General features: G+C 40.5%; 1 protein-coding gene and 1 long non-coding RNA gene across 4 annotated transcripts in view; both read left to right on the top strand.

Moving 5' to 3' along the window:
• Positions 1-18,256, top strand: part of LOC311053450 (NACHT, LRR and PYD domains-containing protein 3-like) — a 29,333-nt gene that overhangs the window by 9,193 nt on the left and 1,884 nt on the right. For all 3 annotated transcript variants that reach the window (XM_084068983.1, XM_084068982.1, XM_084068981.1), the window contains exons 8-16: positions 657-770; positions 2,072-2,182; positions 4,163-4,224; positions 10,944-12,705; positions 12,808-12,981; positions 13,460-13,633; positions 14,436-14,597; positions 14,936-15,013; positions 15,193-15,245. In XM_084068983.1, coding sequence (XP_083925109.1) covers positions 657-770; positions 2,072-2,182; positions 4,163-4,224; positions 10,944-12,705; positions 12,808-12,981; positions 13,460-13,633; positions 14,436-14,597; positions 14,936-15,013; positions 15,193-15,245 — 2,690 coding nt within the window. The remainder of the gene's footprint in view (positions 1-656; positions 771-2,071; positions 2,183-4,162; positions 4,225-10,943; positions 12,706-12,807; positions 12,982-13,459; positions 13,634-14,435; positions 14,598-14,935; positions 15,014-15,192; positions 15,246-18,256) is intronic.
• On the top strand, positions 15,616-16,545 carry LOC311053468. The gene is made up of 2 exons (XR_014601642.1): positions 15,616-15,759; positions 16,096-16,545. It is a non-coding gene; the product is annotated as an uncharacterized lncRNA (long non-coding RNA).

The raw sequence follows: 18,256 nt of genomic DNA on the forward strand, positions 1-18,256 counted from the left end.
CAGAGCAGTTACAGAACAGCAGTGATAATGCACAATGAGGTGTACATTTTGAAAGGGATAATCAATGGGGCGCAGGTCTTTATTGAGAAATATACCCTGACAGGGTGATTAGACCCCGACGTTTAGAGGAGGGTTCTTCAATATTAAGCTGTAAATTACATTGTGTGTTTGTTTACATAGCCGCCATTTTGGATACGGCAGAGAATCAAGTTTAAGTTGGAGGTGAAAATTTTAGCATCTGCTGAGCCTGTTTTTTTCTAACAAGACAGTTCAGAGTCCAGTATTGTGTTTATACCATGGCCGCTTAAAAGAAAAAAAAAGACTAAAGACCCTATCTCCATTGAGATTATGTTGCAGATTTATTTCAATTAATACTGCATATATGTTTCCATTTTAAAATAAGTTGTATTACCAGTTTGAAGTAGAGGCGTTCTGTATCACTAAGAATCTACTTGTGTGAATCTTCCATCCTTGGATGATAAATAGCTGTTGACGTCACTGTTTACAACTGAATGTTCCAGGTTGACTGTATGAGACAGTTTTTAGTTTCTATAATTTTTAGATTGCTAATATAAGAGATTTGTGATTGGTTGCTTTTGATTTGACATGAATTCAATAAACATAAACTAAATGCTGTTCATCCTTTTTTCTACCAGGGTTCTTCAGCAGAGACCAGACTCTCCTGTACCCAGCTGTGTCTCCATGAAGAGTGACCAGTCCATGGGTCGTCCTATTACCTTCAAAGATGAACACGACTCTACTGATCAGAGGTCAGAAATAAAACAACATGAGTAACATGAGTTAAGGTGGTTGTTCTTAGACTCTACTCAGCAGAGGTCAGAGGTCATGAGTTTTTTTGATTGATTGTCTGGCCCTTCCCAACTTTAATAACTTATAATAACTTTTCTCGGTTGGTTATTTTGATAATTCCACCATACTGCCTGAAGGAAGATTTTACAAAATAAATAAATCAATTCAGGCAAATCATTTTCCATGTCAAGTACTGATTCAACTCTTGAAAATAGCCTTTAATAAGCCATTAATATTGCATTTATTTAAAACAAATCACTGATGATGCAGGTTTTTTAACTGTCCACAGCCCTCCTTTGAGACACAGACTGAGTAGACAGAAATAGTACCATATTACAATGAGCATTAGTGAGGACCAATTTATGAAGATTGGTTGAAAATGGGTGAATTGGTCCTTTAACTATCTTGATCTATCAGAAAGAGTGGTGGGGGAATTAACTTTTAACAAGTTGGCAACAAGGTTTTGTAAGAGAGACTTGGATGTAGTCTCTCTCATTTTAAATGTGCAGATCTCTGCCAGCCCTGGTTGCCTATAAGCAGGGTTGTGTCAGAGGTGGGCTGCAGCCATCAGGGCTCAAGGAAGCTGTGGGGGGAAATAGAGTTTGTACGACAGACTGTTGTGGCGGCCCTATATGGGCAGAAGTGAAAGCTGTTTTGGAGTTGAGCTCCATAGAGGCCCCTCAACATGGAATTTCAAGTGGGGTATGATTCGATGTTTCGTTCATGATATATGGCATCTTTTGTAATAAATAGTAGTATTAAAAAGTGTGTTTTGAAGAAAACACAAAGTGGTGCAAAATCTTTTCAGGCAGAAATGGGCCTGTCCTACAGTATATAGTTGTGTTATGATCAAAGGAACCCAGGTGAAAGAAATGTGATTGTATGACATATGGTTCAAGAGTTATACACCAACACATGAAGCGGTCTGTTATAGTGCCACCATGAGGCCGAATTGAAAATAAAATTGGAATAGAGGTTCACGCCGATCGGTCCAGCAGTGTCCGACATTAGCTGCTCACAGATGCCCACATAGAGAGAGAGACGGACGGACGGACAGGGGAGAAAATAAACCCCAGACCATGGCCATTACCGAATGGCAGAGATAAATATGTATCTTCCTATCATGTATTTATTTTCTTTCTTTTTTCTAGGATAAAGAGTGCTAATATGAAAGAGGTTCATAGAAAAGTGGCTGTGGATTCCACAAGGACTGTAACATTTGTTAGAAATAAACAAAATAGTTCATCTTTCTTTCTACCAGGGTTCATAAGCAGAGACCACAGTCCCCTATACCCAGCTGTTTCTCCATTAAGAGTGACTGGTCCATGGGTGAACCTATTAACTTCAAAGATGACCACTCTACTGATCAAAGGTCAGAATATAAAACAGACAACAACAACACCAACACCAAAACATGTGATTTAGTTATCAGACTCCACTAAGTTATCCACAGCTATTGACTTCAGATGGACATCACATCACTATTCTGAACAAAGGGGTGAATTTACTAGGCATAGCATTGTGTGTTTCGATCAGGGTCTATCAAGAGAGAGTTAGAGAGAGTTTAGTTGTTCTCAGACTCGACTATGATTAGTCTGGTTCTTCATACTCTGTTTATTTATCACATCCAATAATCAGGGCAATGTTTACAGTGGGATTCAGCTTGTTTCTCTTCCACCAACCATTATGAAATAATGGGCCTCATTCACGAACATGGACACCACTCTACTGATCAGAGGTTTGACATTAGCAGACAGATTATTGAAACAGTAACTTAGTCATCAGTTGATCATGATTTTAAAATAGTGTTATTCCTGTTCAACGCATTCTCACACTAAAAGTATTAACAACATTGAATAAATTGGAGCGCCGTTTTTTTTCTCTTACACGAACACAGTTCTTAATACTTCACTACAAGAACAACTTCTACAAGAACGTAGTTCCCGGCTACCAGGACGAGCAACTTCCTCCTGACAGAGACTAGTTCCTGTTTACTCAGCCAGTCCGTGTTAGACATCAACTTTTCCCAAATCTTCACATAGAGAAACAAAACATAATTGTTAGATCTCGTTGTTACTAAAATATTCAATAGAAATTTATATTTTTAACTGAATAATCCACTCCAGTGATCCATGGCAGGATTTTTTCTCTCTGATTTCTAAAGCCTTTTCAACTGCAATGAGCAAAAGCCCTTCACGGGCAGGGCTTGTAAGGAAAACAAGCGCTCCCCTTCTCTCATCCAGCTACAGATCAAAGCTGTAGATTATAGTTTTAGTATGTCTATTAAACAGAAACCAGCCAATCAGAATCAAGGATTGGGACTAATGGGTGCATTTATATAACGCCCTTATCCAAAGCGCTTTACAATATGTGCATTACATTCACCCATTCACCATGCAAGGCACCAACCCGCTCATAGGGAGCAGTTAGGGGTCTTGCTCAAGGAAACTTCAGCACTAACCCAGGCGGAGCCAAGGATCAAAACAGGAACCTTCAGATTCCAAGAGGGCTGCTCTACCTCCCCATGTATGTGTATGTGGCAGGAAACATTGGTGACGGCATGAATACTTTAGAATGACTTATTCTTAATGCAAAATCAGTTACAGTATAATGCCCAACCTCAAGCAAAACTTTACTGTATGATGTTAATGCATTTCCACTCAGTGATTTATAAAGCTCTTATCCATAATCCATATTGAATATCGGTGTTACAGTGTTCTGTATGACATCATCGTTTTCACCACAGCGGTGAGCAAATATTCTGTAGAACAATTGGCTATTATATTAATAGGCCAATATAATATCCTGCTATGTTTTATTATTTGGTCCCGTAACCTTGCCCCTTAAAGTATGTAAAACTATCTTCTCATTTAGGCTACAAATTAGAGCAAAAGCAATATTTTTTTTTTCACTTTCACAAAAGTTCAGTTTATAATCCATCACTTGCCAAAAACGCCAGCTAACCTATAATCATGGAGCCTGCCGTAAGCTACAAGCTGACAAGACGTTGCGATGTGTTTGCCAGCTTGTAGATCTGCTCTTTTGGACAAGGGACACTGTTGTACTATTGCTGTCCTCTTCTTTGAACATTGGCCTTCCACATGCTTTCTATGGTGTGAAATGGGGCATGGAACAATTCAAATGATTCGAACATGAACACACATTAGATTTATGAACAGGTGGAAGTCATCATTCGATACACCTGTGTGTGTGTGTGTGTGTGTGTGTGTGTGTGTGTGTGTGTGTGTGTGTGTGTGTGTGTGTGTGTGTGTGCGTGCGTGCGTGCGTGCGTGCGTGCGTGCGTGCTTGCGTGCGTGCGTGCGTGCGTGTGCGTCTGACGTTTCTTCCACAGGGACCACCAGGACAGATCCCAGGTTTTCATTGGTGAGGAGCTGACTGACACTCTAGAGAGCAGTAAGAAAGCCTTTATTCACAGCTTTAATATGATGTAGGCCAGGGCAATACTAAAGTCTGTATTGACAGCTTTAACATGATGGAGAGCATTAAGAAAGACTTTATTCACAGCTTTACGTATAGATATTTCTACAAGGAGATTTCTACCATTCCAAGCAATTCACACACTGTAAAACTGCAGATTGACACTTAGTATTGGGGTAATTATTTTTCATGAAAGGATATGTTTTACACTATGTAACACATGTATAACAAGTATACATTATTAACTTTTTCCCCCAAATTAATAGATTCTGCATTAAAAAATTGTGAACTTGAATGGAAGAGTTTCCATGATAAATGGGACAGAATCGTGTCATGGTTTAATGGCATTGTAGTGGACAGTCAAATATGCTGTTCAGACTGTCTACTAATGTTTCTCAACATCAGTCTGAATCAGACCAGAAATATAATTCTGTCCTTTTAGTCATCAATTATTATCAAAATTGAACAGCCCTGGTCTTAAAAACAGTTGTTTAAACAATAATGTATATAATCTGACTTCAAAGGGAAGACTGTTCCATAGTTCAGTGGCTACGTGCAACACCACCATGCAGTTTTAAAGTAGTATTGCCAAACTTTCTCACCAAGCACAATATGGTGTTTTTACCCCAAATGGCTTAAATGGCAGTGCTACAGAAATGTACTACTTATGTTTAGTAATGGAAATACTATATAAACATAAATATGAAAATTAGGATATTTATATGTCCCTCTTTACCTGTTTATATCATGAATGTGCGACTGTAGACTATTTATTAACTATGTTGAATTCACAAATTATTATTATTACACTTATTACCCCTATTATTATTATTATTATTATTTAACACTTTACCTCACGTGGCACAAATGAACAGACAGTTGAGTCCCCCTGATCCAAGCAGTGAAGCCCGACAACGCATTCCACCGGGGATAATTTTTTATATCATGAGGGAATACAGTAGTCTTTGTCAAACTATACAAATAACACCAAGGTGCATGTTATGATTGGAATACATTTTACATTTTAGAATTTTAGAATTTGTGACTGTACCTGCCGTGCGCCCTGGGCTGGGAGACGTCGGCATCAGATGCAAAATGAAAATCATGTACATCTTATATACTGTAGGTCTTAAAGCTGCAACTTTCCTCTTCTACCCCGCTATTTTCACCATTTAGCTAATACAGCCTGCCTGCTTGCTTAGGGCGTAAATGTAATATTGACCATCAGAGACACATTCTAAATCTCTCGATAGAAGAGCAGGGAGACAAAATACAACCACCCCAATGGTGTAAGTTATAATGTATTCATATATTTACATATAGTGCCACTTTAATAGAGCCAGATGTTGAGATATCTGAATGACTGTTAAAGCTTTAAGCTCCTGTTTAAATGGGTGACTTATCAAGCATCTAACCTAATATGCTGAGGTGCTCACCTGTATAGTGGCCCAGCGAGACTGCACATATCCCTCCCCTAAGCTCGCCACTTGGGTCGGGAGCTTCAGAAACCTCTTCCTCGTAGACAGTGGCATACCCACCATAGAGGCAGGGCAGGCGGCCGCCTGCCCAACTAAAATCTAGCCTCCCCTAGAAAATAAAGTAAAAGACTGAAAAACAGGCAGTGAAAAAAATCCAAAGAGAATAGTGGCCGTCGGACCTCGTCCATTCACGCGGGCAGGCAGCTAATCACTACCGTATCCAAACAGCAGAGCGACGTCGCCTATACTATAGTGATGCAAATGTTTGCCTTTATCTTCATGGGGTGCCAGGAGTGCCAGGGGTGGGGGTCTCTGGGCCATCACCTGTACTCACCAGACATAAAAGGGGCTCTGAGTATGAGAGCTTGAACCATTAAACTACAACATGAAGAAACCACTGCTGAATAATTGATTGATTGTTTATACTTGCATATTGTTTTTATTAACGTTTTTCAGTTTTGTAGTCAGTGTTGCGTTGTTAACTTGTTTCCCCCGAGATTTTTTCCCCGAGTACAACCCCCCCCCCCCCCCCCCGCCCCTTCGGAGGGGGGGGGGGGGGGGGTAGGTAGAGAAAAAAAATTCGCCTGCCCTAAATGTAATTTCTGGGAACGCCACTGCTCGTAGAGGCGGGACATCGCATCGGCATGCGGGATTGCCTTTCCGGGCCGATGCTCCACCTTGAAGTGGTAGTCTTGTAGATTGAGTGACTCGGTCATTGCGGTCTTTGTTGGTGGCCATCCACTTCAGAAGCGTGTGATCGGTGACCAACGTGAACTTTCGGGTACTAGCACAGGTCACCTATTTCACTGCGAGACACTCCTCCGTCGATGATTAATGGTGATTTTTTTCCCAGGGGAACGGTATTTTAATGACGTCACGTGCATGAGCATGCGCATGCAAGAGCATGTGCATGCGCGAGCCTGCGCATGCAACTCTTCACACTGCCTCGTGTAACAGACAGAGCTTCGTAATTGGTCTCTCAAGGGTGCTGGTTTTAGTCTGCATACTGACACGACGCACAGCTCCCCTGGAATTTGGCATGGTCTTTAAGTATTCTTCCCATCATCCATGAATTCCACGATCAAAATGATGTCTACAGGTTGTAAATTCCTTCTTACTGCCGACCATTTCTCACTCATGGGTCCATCTTGACCAGAACAGATCAGAAAGGTACTGGATTTGTCTCCATCTCCGTCTCGTGTACAGATCTTCTCTCTTGAAAACACCTGGAGGCACATTTGGTTGTCTTCAATAACAACATCGTCCATGGTCTGTTGCTTCAGCACTGATCTTAGAATCTTCCTTACCGTTCGGATCTGGCTTTCCCATACCCCTCCATAGTGGGAAGCAGCTGGTGGATTGAATGACCACCTGTTTCCCTTCTTAATCATCACATCCTGTATCTTGGACTGGTCCAGCTCCTTAATAGCTTCACACAGCTCCCTCTCCACTCCGCCAAAATTCGTACCATTATCGGAACAAATTACAGCCACCTGTCCTCTTCTGTAGATGAAGCGATTCATACACAAATCGGTATCCAGAGAGTGTGCTACTTCCATAAGAACTGCTCTGATTATAAAGTGAGTAGTAATCCACCCCTACTTTCGTGAAGGGGGGTTTGTCAGGCAGCAAACGCTCTCCAACTTTTGCATTCAATCATCTGCACACTGTGCATTCTGAGACAATTCTTCTCACTGCAGAGTTAGCTTTAGGAATCCAATACTTCTGCCGCAACTTTGCGAGCGTGTGATTCCTACCACAATGCCCAACCTCCTGATGGATGTGTCGAAGGATGAGAGTAGCAACTCTCTGGTGCTTTGAAAGGATGGCGGGGTGCCATGGCCTCTTCTGGCATAGCAGACTTACTCATCCGTCCACCTACTCACAACACTCCATCCTGCAGAATCGGGTCCAACTTATAAAGTGGGCTACTTTTCTTGACATTGGGCTTATGCAAAGGCTAAAATGTAACTTATATAGCACGTTATGTAGACAGATTGTAACAATCGACCTTTTACATTCAAGGGACAATTATTAACTAAAGTATATAGGATCAGCAGGTTTTGAACTTATCAAAAACAAACAATAATCACTTTACACGCTCTTCCCCAACCCAAACAAACCCCACTGTCTTTTGTAACCCCGTGGATCACAGTTCAAATATAAACAATAAACAAACACGCACACGCAAAGAATTCAGAAGTCCGCTACGGCACAAACGCTATTTAATTAAATAATAAATAGTTCCCGTGACGGTCCTCTTCCTTATCGCGTTTCCGTGTTCAATAATTCAAATGAAAAGTATCTTCCGCGCGCATCGCTGTAAACAATAACTAAGTTTCGGGGTACCCCTATGATTTGTAAACCACAAAGAAATATGACGCTCGGTTTGGCCTCACCGGCCTCGGCTCCTCACAACTCCAATCCCGACCGGCGTGTCGATCCCAGAACCGCAGCGCTTGAGTCCCACGGCACGGCAGCAACGGCAGGTCTGCTGGGCTCGAATGATCTTTGTTGGTGGCTGCAGTTTACTATATTACGTTTAAACTTGGTTGCTTTAAACTGTATAACTGGTGCCTCGGAGGCCTCCGCTTTACACCCGTCCTCGCTGGTACACGGTTTGTTTGATCTCCCCTCCCCCCGTGTCACACCCTCTATTAGTAAAGTCGGGTGGCACAAATCATTCAATCACCCACTGATCAGACCCATTACCCCTCACGTGAATAGGAAATGTTCATATCTCTCAGAGTGTCCAACATGTCACATATCTATCAGATATAATAACGTGCATAAGTACATCAGATGTTACATATCAAACAAATATAATAACACCCCTACATCAAGCAGATAAATATGCATTTGTCACAAGATGCCAGGTCATTGTTGACCTGGCATCCTATAGTGTGTACAGTTTCAATATACAGGCTGATGATAGGTTATTGGTTTATGTATGTATTAGTTATTATAAGATTATTGGATTACTTATGTGTTACTTTCAGTGGCGTAGCGGAGGGGTAGCAAGCGACGCACTGCGGGGGGCCCATTTACCGCACCGTACCCATCACCATCTCCATTGCCTTTTGTGAAATCCCCCCCCCCCCGTCCTTGCGGGGGACTGCCCATAAGTCCGACATCCCATTACTCCGACTACGTGGCTTTCGCGTGCGGTTAGGGTTAGGGTTAAGGATAGGGTTAGTAACCGTCGGAACAATGATATGGAACCGTCCTTGCATCGGGGCCCCGCGATTTTGCGCTACGCCACTGGTTACTTTATTATTAAATTACTATTTCTATGCATATGATGTATTATCTTTTGTTGTCCTTGCTTACTGCAAGTCACTTTGGATTAAGAGCGTCTGCTAAATGCCTAAATTATAAATTGTAAAAATGTAATCTTTGTAGATCCAAACCCTACAGACTTGTCGCATCTTTCCCAGAGAAAGCCTGAGAGTTGCTCAAGGTCGGATAACCACTTCATCCATCTTTTTGCCTTCTCCCCCTGGATTTCTTCATCCCAGCCTTTTTTCTCTCCACACATGTCTCTTAGTAAAAGCTTCGCAGGCAGTACAAAGGGGGCCAGAAAATGGAGGGGGTTTGACCACGGAGTCAATCCCTCGCCTTGTGGCTTATCCTGTGGCTGCATCTTGAACTGGAACATATCTGATTCAGTGCACCACTTGATACTATGAGCTCTCTCCATTGGAAGCTGGTTATGGCTCATGTCTACATTTTCTATCTTCTTCTGGGATAGATGACAAGACAACTCTGCTGTTGCTGATCCACTTTGTCAGTCGGAAAACTTCACTGTGACACAAGGCACTGAGGTCCCTTGCCAGGGCAACAGCATGACCTTCTAAGGACACAGACTTCAAGCAGTCATCAACATAGAAGTTTTTGAGGACTGTGTCCACCACTTCTGGTGTTGTTTCGCTCCTTCTGTCTCCAGCTGTTCTTCTTAGGGCATATGATGCACAACTGGGAGACGATGTGGCTCCAAACAGGTGCACAGTCATTCTGTAGTCTTCTACGGGTTGACTAAGGTCACCATCCGGCCACCGTAGCCAACATAATTGATCAGCATATTTCTCTGGAACCCTGACCTGAGAACATCGCTTCTATGTCGGCCATCATAGTGACAGGCTCCTCTCTGAACCTTGTCAGGATGCCAATGAGGGTGTTAATTAGATCAGGTCCCTGAAGCAGCTGAACGTTCAGTGATGTTCCTTTGAACCTTGCAGTGCAGTCAAAGACTACCCTGATCTTGTTTTTCTTTGGATGGTAAACCCGATGGTGTGGTGTATATTGACTCACCTATTGTGTCACATTTTGGGAGAGCTGTTGCTTGTGTGCTCATTTTCATCTTTCTTTGGCCAAACTCAAACAAAACTTTGGCTGTGACTGGGCCTTGAGCACGGTCATGTCTATCAGTTTATTATACGGCTGGACATACATTTCCAGAGCAAATACAAACAAACATCTGGATTGCTCCACTGCAATCAACCTGTGGAGAAGGCAAGAAGCACATGTTCTTTTTTTCACCTGATGAAAACACATCATGTAACACCAGAGACTCAGCGTCCTTGCTAAGCACTAGTACCTGCTGATACTTGTAAATATATTTCAACAAGTGGATTTGAATATTGACCTGGGAGCCAATGTGAGAAAAATGTCTACTACAACAGTGCACACAACCCGCTAAAAACAATCCACTTCCTGTTATGTTTTTTCCACTGCACCAGCTGATCACAGTAAAATCAGTTGTTCTAACTAGTCTGATTAGTGTTACAATGTTGTTCCCCTGGTTTATTAAAAATCATTAATCATGAAATCACATTAGAATGACCAACCTTTATTAGAGGGAAGAACTTTTTTTCTTTCTTCTACTTCTGTGGAAACTTAAAATAAGGAATTTCACACCTTCATTCACGCAAAGTAATGTGCAACAGTATTCTAGTCTCTGAATAGTGTACATCGTGTATCTCACTATTCAAATTTGTTTTTGTCTCTTTGTGTTCTTTATTATTTTTATCTTTTTATTTAATTAATTGTGTAAAATGTGTTACAGATTACTCTGGTCTGTAAAAAAGTAGTAACACTGAGAGTTGCTGTAGCAATACTGGAAATACTGATGGGCAGTGGCCATGGATGGCTACAGGAGTAGACCCATGATCCATAATAAGCACTCATTGATGTCCTCTGTTTTTTTTTGTAATTTAGAAACTCTTCCTGCTGTGTATCAACTGCAACTCAAGTCTAATCTGAAGAAGAGGTTTGAGTGTTTGTTAGTGTGGATAACAAAACAAAGAAACCCAACACCTCTGAATAAGATATTCACCGAGCTCTACATCACAGATGGAGTGATTAGAGAGATCCATAATGAACATGAGTACAAACATATTGAAAGAGCATCCAGGAAACCAGCCAAACCAGAAACACCAATCAAACTTGAAGACATCTTTAAACCTTTACCTGGACAAGATGAAGATATCAGGACAGTGATGACGATGGGAGTGGCTGGCATTGGTAAAACAGTCCTAACTCAGAAATACACTTTGGACTGGGCAGAAGACAAGGCCAACCACAATATCTACGTTGTGTTTCCATTCACTTTCCGCAAGCTGAATTTGCTGAATAAGAACAATTACAGCTTGGTGGAACTTCTTCATCACTATTTTGGCGAAACCAAGGAAGCAGATATCTGCAACTACAAGTCCCAAGTTGTGTTCATCCTGGATGGTTTAGATGAATGGAGGTCTCCTCTATACTTCGATAACGTTTCGACCTGGACTGATGTCACAAAGCGAACCTCACTGGACATGCTTCTGACAAACCTCATCATGGGAAATCTCCTTCCCTCTGCTCGCATCTGGATAACCACACGACCTGCAGCATCCAATCAGATCCCTTCTGAGTACATTAACAGGGTGACATATGTGAGAGGGTTCACTGACCCCCAGAAGGAACAGTACTTCATCAAGAGATTCAGTAATGAGAACAAGGCCAGCATAATCACCTCACACATCAAGACATCACAAAGCCTCCACACCATGTGCCACATCCCAGTCTTCTGTTGGATCACTGCTGAGGTTCTGGAAGACATGTTGAGAACAGAGGGAAAAGGAGCACTGCCAAAATCCCTGACTGAGATGTACATCCACTTCATGATAGTTCAGTCAAAACAAAAGCATGTCAAGTATACTGACACAACTCAGACACATTCTGACAAGAATCCAGAGAATAGTCAGGCCATTTTGTCTCTAGGGAAACTGGCATTTGAGCAGCTGGAGGAAGGCAACCTCATCTTCTATGAAGCAGACCTGACAGAGGGTGGCATTGATATCAGAGATGCATCTGTTTACTCAGGAGTGTTCACACAGATCTTTAGAGAAGAGTGTGGGTTGCATGAGGACAAGGTGTACAGCTTTGTCCATCTGAGTGTTCAAGAGTTTCTGGCTGCTCTTCATGTCTTTCACTCATTCAACAACATACTATCCAAACCATTTCTTGCAGAATCAAATGTTTACTTCTACCAGCGTGCTGTAGACAAGGCTTTAGAGAGTCCAAATGGACACCTGGACTTGTTCCTCCGTTTCCTACTGGGCCTTTCTTTGGAGACCAATCAAATGATCTTACAAAGATTGTTGGAACAGACAGAAAGTATGACACGGATTAGTCAGGAAATAGTTGAGTACATCAAGAAGAAGATCAGGGAGAATCCCTCTGCAGAGAGAAGCATCAATCTGTTCCACTGTCTGAATGAGCTGAATGATTACTCTCTACAGACAGAGATCCAACACTACCTAAGCTCAGGAAGTCTCCTGACAGACACACTTTCTCCTACTCAGTGGTCAGCCCTGGTCTTCATATTGCTATCCTCAGGGGATAAGGAGCTGGAAGTGTTTGACCTGAGAAAATACTCTGCCTCAGAGGAAGCTCTTCTGAGGCTGCTGCCAGTGGCCAAAGCCTCTAATAAAGCTATGTAGGTTGACTGTTAACTGAATATAATGTATCTCATATTATGATCTTTCAGGAAAAAAAAGCAAATACAAATCCATTGATTTTACCACAAATGTTTCTTCAGACTGAGTGGCTGTAACCTCTCAGAGATATGCTGTAAGGAGTTGTCATCAGTTCTAAGCTCAAATTCTTCCAGTCTGAGACACATAGACATGAGTAGAAATGATCTGCAGGATTCAGGATTGCAGCTGCTCATTGATGGACTGCGGAGTCCGCACTGTAGGCTGGAGACACTTGGGTCAGTATTCCTGATTCTGTTAACCTGGTGAACCTATACATCTGGCTTAGAGACATGGAGTTTACCTTTTTACATTTACTCAATTCATCCAGCATATTCTGATTGGTTTGTCAAGTTGTCAACAGGACAACTTGACAAACAAACACCAACAGGAAGTACAAAGACAATACAGTTTCAACTGGTATATGAACAGCTTCATATTACAGTGCCCCCTTTTTGTATTTCTTTTCCCTTTTTTGATTCCTTAAGTGCCTTAAAACCACAATAATTATTCTTTAACTACTTCAGCTTATTCAAGAAAGTCAAGGACCTTGCTCAAACCTAAACTAATGTAAACAGCACCTACCAATAATTTAATTAACATGTAAACATTTTTAAAGTTAATTTACTGTATATATTGAATACATTATTATTTATTTTACAGGAAAGATTAATAGAACATTCTAACATATTGATTGTATCACCAATGTTTCTTCAGGCTGAGTGATTGTAACCTCTCAGGGAGATGCTGTAAAATGTTAGCATTAGTTCTCAGCTCCGACATGTCTAGTTTGAGAGAACTAGACTTGAGCGACAATGATCTGCAGGATTCAGGAGTAATGCAGCTCATTTGTGGACTGAGGAGTAAAAACTGCTGTCTGGAGACACTCAGGTCAGTATTCCTGAACGTATTCACCTAGTGAACATTACATCCTGGCTTAAAGACTTGGCGTTTACCTTGATAATTAACTCAATTCATTTTGAATATTCTGATTGATCTGTCAAGTTGTCAATTGCTAATATTTACAGGAAAAACAAAGACAATTTAAAGGGAAACTAGGTAACTTTTCTGATCTGTGTGTGTACACACACTCCCCCCTCCCCTCTCTGACAGGTATCAAAGTGATCCCTAGTCAAAAATCCAATAGGATTTCAATAGAACAAATCAAATTAAGAATGTTGTACATTTTTTGAACAAATCTTATTGGATTTTTTCTTATAGGATTATTATCCTATAAAGATAAATCCAATAGGATTGTTCCAAAATCTTATAGGATTTTACACTAAATACAACGTTTGCATTAACAATACATCTTCAGAATAACTACACACTAGTTACGCTGTGAAATTTTCATAATTATTTTAATAATAACAACTCTGTGCTTACTCCTTACTATACTTTCCTTGACATAAGGAACACAGATGAATGATCTCATTTGCCGAATGGTGCTCGTAATAGCAATCTGTATCTGTTTTTATTGTTGTATAGTAATGATCCATAAAAGTTTGCCCTAGAGTATCTGTAATGTGGTGATACATTTTAGGCAGCTTCAGAGGAGTATCTTCTGAGGCTGCTGCCATATGCCAAAGTCCCCAATAGAGTTCTCTAGGTGAATGGATAAATTGTATGTCATCTTTCTTTAACAGGAAAGAAATTCTAACATTCCATTGATATTATCATAATATTTCTTCAGGCTGAGAGGTTGTAAACTCTCAAAGGCATGCATTGAGGAGTTATCATCAGTTGTCTGCTCCAACTCCTCAAGTCTCAGCTACATGGATCTGAGTCACAATAATCCGCAGAAACTGTATTCTGTTGGACTGGGGAGTCCACACTGTATACTGGAGGTTCTAAGGTCAGTATCCCTGAACCTCTTCAACAGCTCAATATTTGTACGTATATTAGCTTAAATAGACTTTAAATTTACCCTGAAAAACATTATTTGTTTTTATTTGTTTTTACAATCTTCACCAAATGACCTAAACCTGAGGGATACTATAATTTCAAGAAAAGAATGATTACAAACTAATTTTATGATCCATATCAAAAGTAGTTTTTTTCTCAGCAATTCAAAATGGATAAAAATTACTTTCTTAACATACTTATGATTTTTTCTTTACCTTGGCTTACTGTGTGTGTGTGTGTGTGTGTGTGTGTGTGTGTGTGTGTGTGTGTGTGTGTGTGTGTGTGTAGGTTGTCAGACTGTCCGTCAAGATTGACGCTGCTCTCTGATGGCCGGAAGGACCCACACAGCAGACTGGAGACTCTCCGGTATAGAGAGCTTTGCGGCCACTCAGTGCCAATATGTCCCAGTACATTTAGAGTAGAGAAATCATGCTATGAACTTATATAGTATTATATGTTTAAACTGTAACAGTATACATCATAATCATTGTTAGTATTATCAAAGAGAATATGCAGGCCTGACATTGTCTCTCCTCCTCTCCCAGTGTTGACGATGGATATGGAGGAGTCTACAGGCTGAAGTCAGGTTTAAGGAAGTGTAAGTGTGTATTCTGTTTTATTCCTGAAATCAAAGCATTCAGTCACATTAAGATATTTCGATGGTCATACATAAGCATGTGATATTATCTAATTAATGATAATAATCATAGTCCAACATGGACAATGATGTCAATTTAAAAACGTGACTAGGGTTGCCAACTCCCAGAAATTAAAATAACGGACACCTTCTGGGGCAAAACCTCCAAAATGCTTGGAGCTCTATACATTTTGGCACAGTTATACCTATAAGACACAATACAAACACAACAGGCCTTTCACCTGCATTACTGCATTACTGCATTATTACCAGGGGTGCACGCAGGGCAGGAATTTCACGGCGGCCACGCCGGCCATGGGCGTCGTGGCCCCTCTCATTGGCCGTGTGCCCCTCGAATAATGACATGCCTTCACGGCCACAGTGGCCGTGGTGCCCCAGCTGCGCCCAGCAACTGATTTCACAGTTTTTCCTCTGCGCGATTTTCCTGTCAATACGTTTGTTTTTTTTGACACCAGTCCCTTTGGTTGAGCTGCGCAGCTACAACATGCACAGTGGTTGGTAGGTTTGATTTTGAGCCTCCTATGAACCGTCGGAATCCCGCAACACAGTGTAATAGACACAAAAGCATTACCGGGCCAAACAGGAGATAAATCTAACACAGCCTGTTGAACTAATCAACGGTGAGAGAGGAGAGAGAGAGAGAGAGAGAGGATTCCGTAGTCCTACAGACCGATGTGCCCCGATGTTTTTTTCAACATAGATGAATATATCTGATAAAATACAGCGAAATCCCCAAATGATGAGTCTTAATATAAAGCAAGCAACAGAATAACTGCAAACAAATGAAAAGTTTAGGCTATCAATATCATACAAAAGAGTGACCTCACCGCTCTGATGGACAAGAAATAAATAATCCTTTTGCAAACCACATCCATGTTCTGTTTGTTTGTCAACAATGATCTAAATGGGAAGTTTATTTCAGCAGCTAGAATGTGACAGTTTAAGTCCGTTTTTTGGTGCGCAACACAGCCCTCATTTAAGTGAATTGCTTTCACCTGCTGTTGTAGCCTACTGCTGTGCGGAGTGTGCGCAACAGGGCATATCTCCGCCAAGCTAGGGTGACCTACCCAGGCCCATGAAATTCATATGCAGGCATAGTAGCCAATTAGAATGAAATCTGCAAAAACTGACTCATATACTGATACAGAACCATATATTGGCTATATATTATCGCTGTCGGGTGGAAATCTTGTATGTTCCTTTTTTATTATTATTTAAAAACAATTTAAAATCATAAAAATAGCCAATCTACAAGCTGTAATTATTAATAATTAAGAAATACTTTTAAAGAGTGAAAAATCAACTAAAGTCATTATTAGTGCAAGTTCAATCACATTTCATTTGAATGAAAATAACTTGTGGGGAAAATGCATATTCAGTTCAGTTCAGTTTCAGTTTATTTCCAGCTTTTGGACAATACAAATGCTTTAGTGCAGTAAGACACAGTACAGGCAGTTTACAAGTGTCCTTGATGCTGGAAAAGGGGAAGGGAGAAGCATAGTGCTTATCGAGCCCTACCCCTGGCTCAGTTTACATATAGAAAAGAAAATAGACAATCATTTTGATGATTGTAGTAGATACTATAATAGATAACATAATTATACATACATAAAATCTCTAATCTGTGAATCTAATGTGATTAATGTGACCCCTACTTCAGTCAGTGAAGTCCAGGGCTGAATGTGACATTGAGACCTATATAACTAAATATTGGTCATTTGCCAACACATTATTTTGTTGTATTTCACAGATAGTTATACTATTCTTATAATATATTAAAATACAATCATCATTCATCATCATCATTATTTCCGTGGACTTAAAAATCATTTTTGGACTTACATTTTTTTTTTTTTTTTGATGGCCTTCCTGCCCTGGCATTTGGCCTTTGTGCCCTCCAAAAAATACACCAAAGGCCAAGAAAAACACCAAAGGCCAAGTGGCCTTGCCCCTAAAATGAGCAGCAGCGAGCACACTATAGATGTTCTCACTATTTATTTACTATTCTCCCCAAAACTTTGGCATGCTACTAGTCCTACATACTTACACCTATTTTGTAGTTTTCAAGTTTATAAAATGATAATGTAAATCACTGGAAGATTTTGGTACATCCCAACTCCTTCATACTTTCACCTAGAAACTCCATTCACAATTTATTCACAAAATATTTAACTTTAAGCCCCCAATGCATTTCCAATGGGTTTTGCTAGTGGAGAGAGAGAATCACACAGGAGGAATGACCCATGTTTTTGTAAAGTCACTGCGTGCGCAATTTTTACACTACAGATATTTATTTTACATCACCGAGTTCGCACAGATGCATTTTGAGTTAAGACCATTAATATCAACCCATGCCCTTCTGCACTGTAGCAATTAGTGCAACTGGGGCTGTTTCATGCTTAGGCTGTCAAAGTGGTGCAAAAGTAACTAAGTATATTTACACAAGTACTATACTATAATAATAATGTAGAGTGCTTACAAATCATAGTACAACTTTGAGGTACTTTTACTTTACTTTCCATTTTTGTTACTTCTACTCCCCTACAATTAACAGCTTTAGTTACTTGTTACTTTGCATATTCTATTCTTAATACAAAACATACAGTAACCACATACAGGCGATCTACAATGTGATGCGTTATGAGCTTGTAGATCTGCTATTTTTAGAAAATCTGAGCACTTTTACTTTGGTACTCAAAGTATATTTTGGAGCCAATACTTTGGTACATTTGAAGCTCCACGCACGCACGCACACACGCACATACGCACACACGCAAAGTGTGTCCCGAATCAGCTCAATATGGGACATGTCTTTTAGTTTCCAAATAATGGACGATTCCTTATTTTACAGGATGGTTGGCAACCCTAGACATGACCCAAAACTATTAAATAAATAGTAAATAATTCTTCCAGTTACTATTATTAATGATGTCTTTATCATTATCAATATT

This window comes from Gymnoscopelus microlampas (genome assembly GCF_963454915.1).
Source record: "Gymnoscopelus microlampas genome assembly, chromosome: 10".
Lineage (NCBI taxonomy): Eukaryota > Metazoa > Chordata > Actinopteri > Myctophiformes > Myctophidae > Gymnoscopelus > Gymnoscopelus microlampas.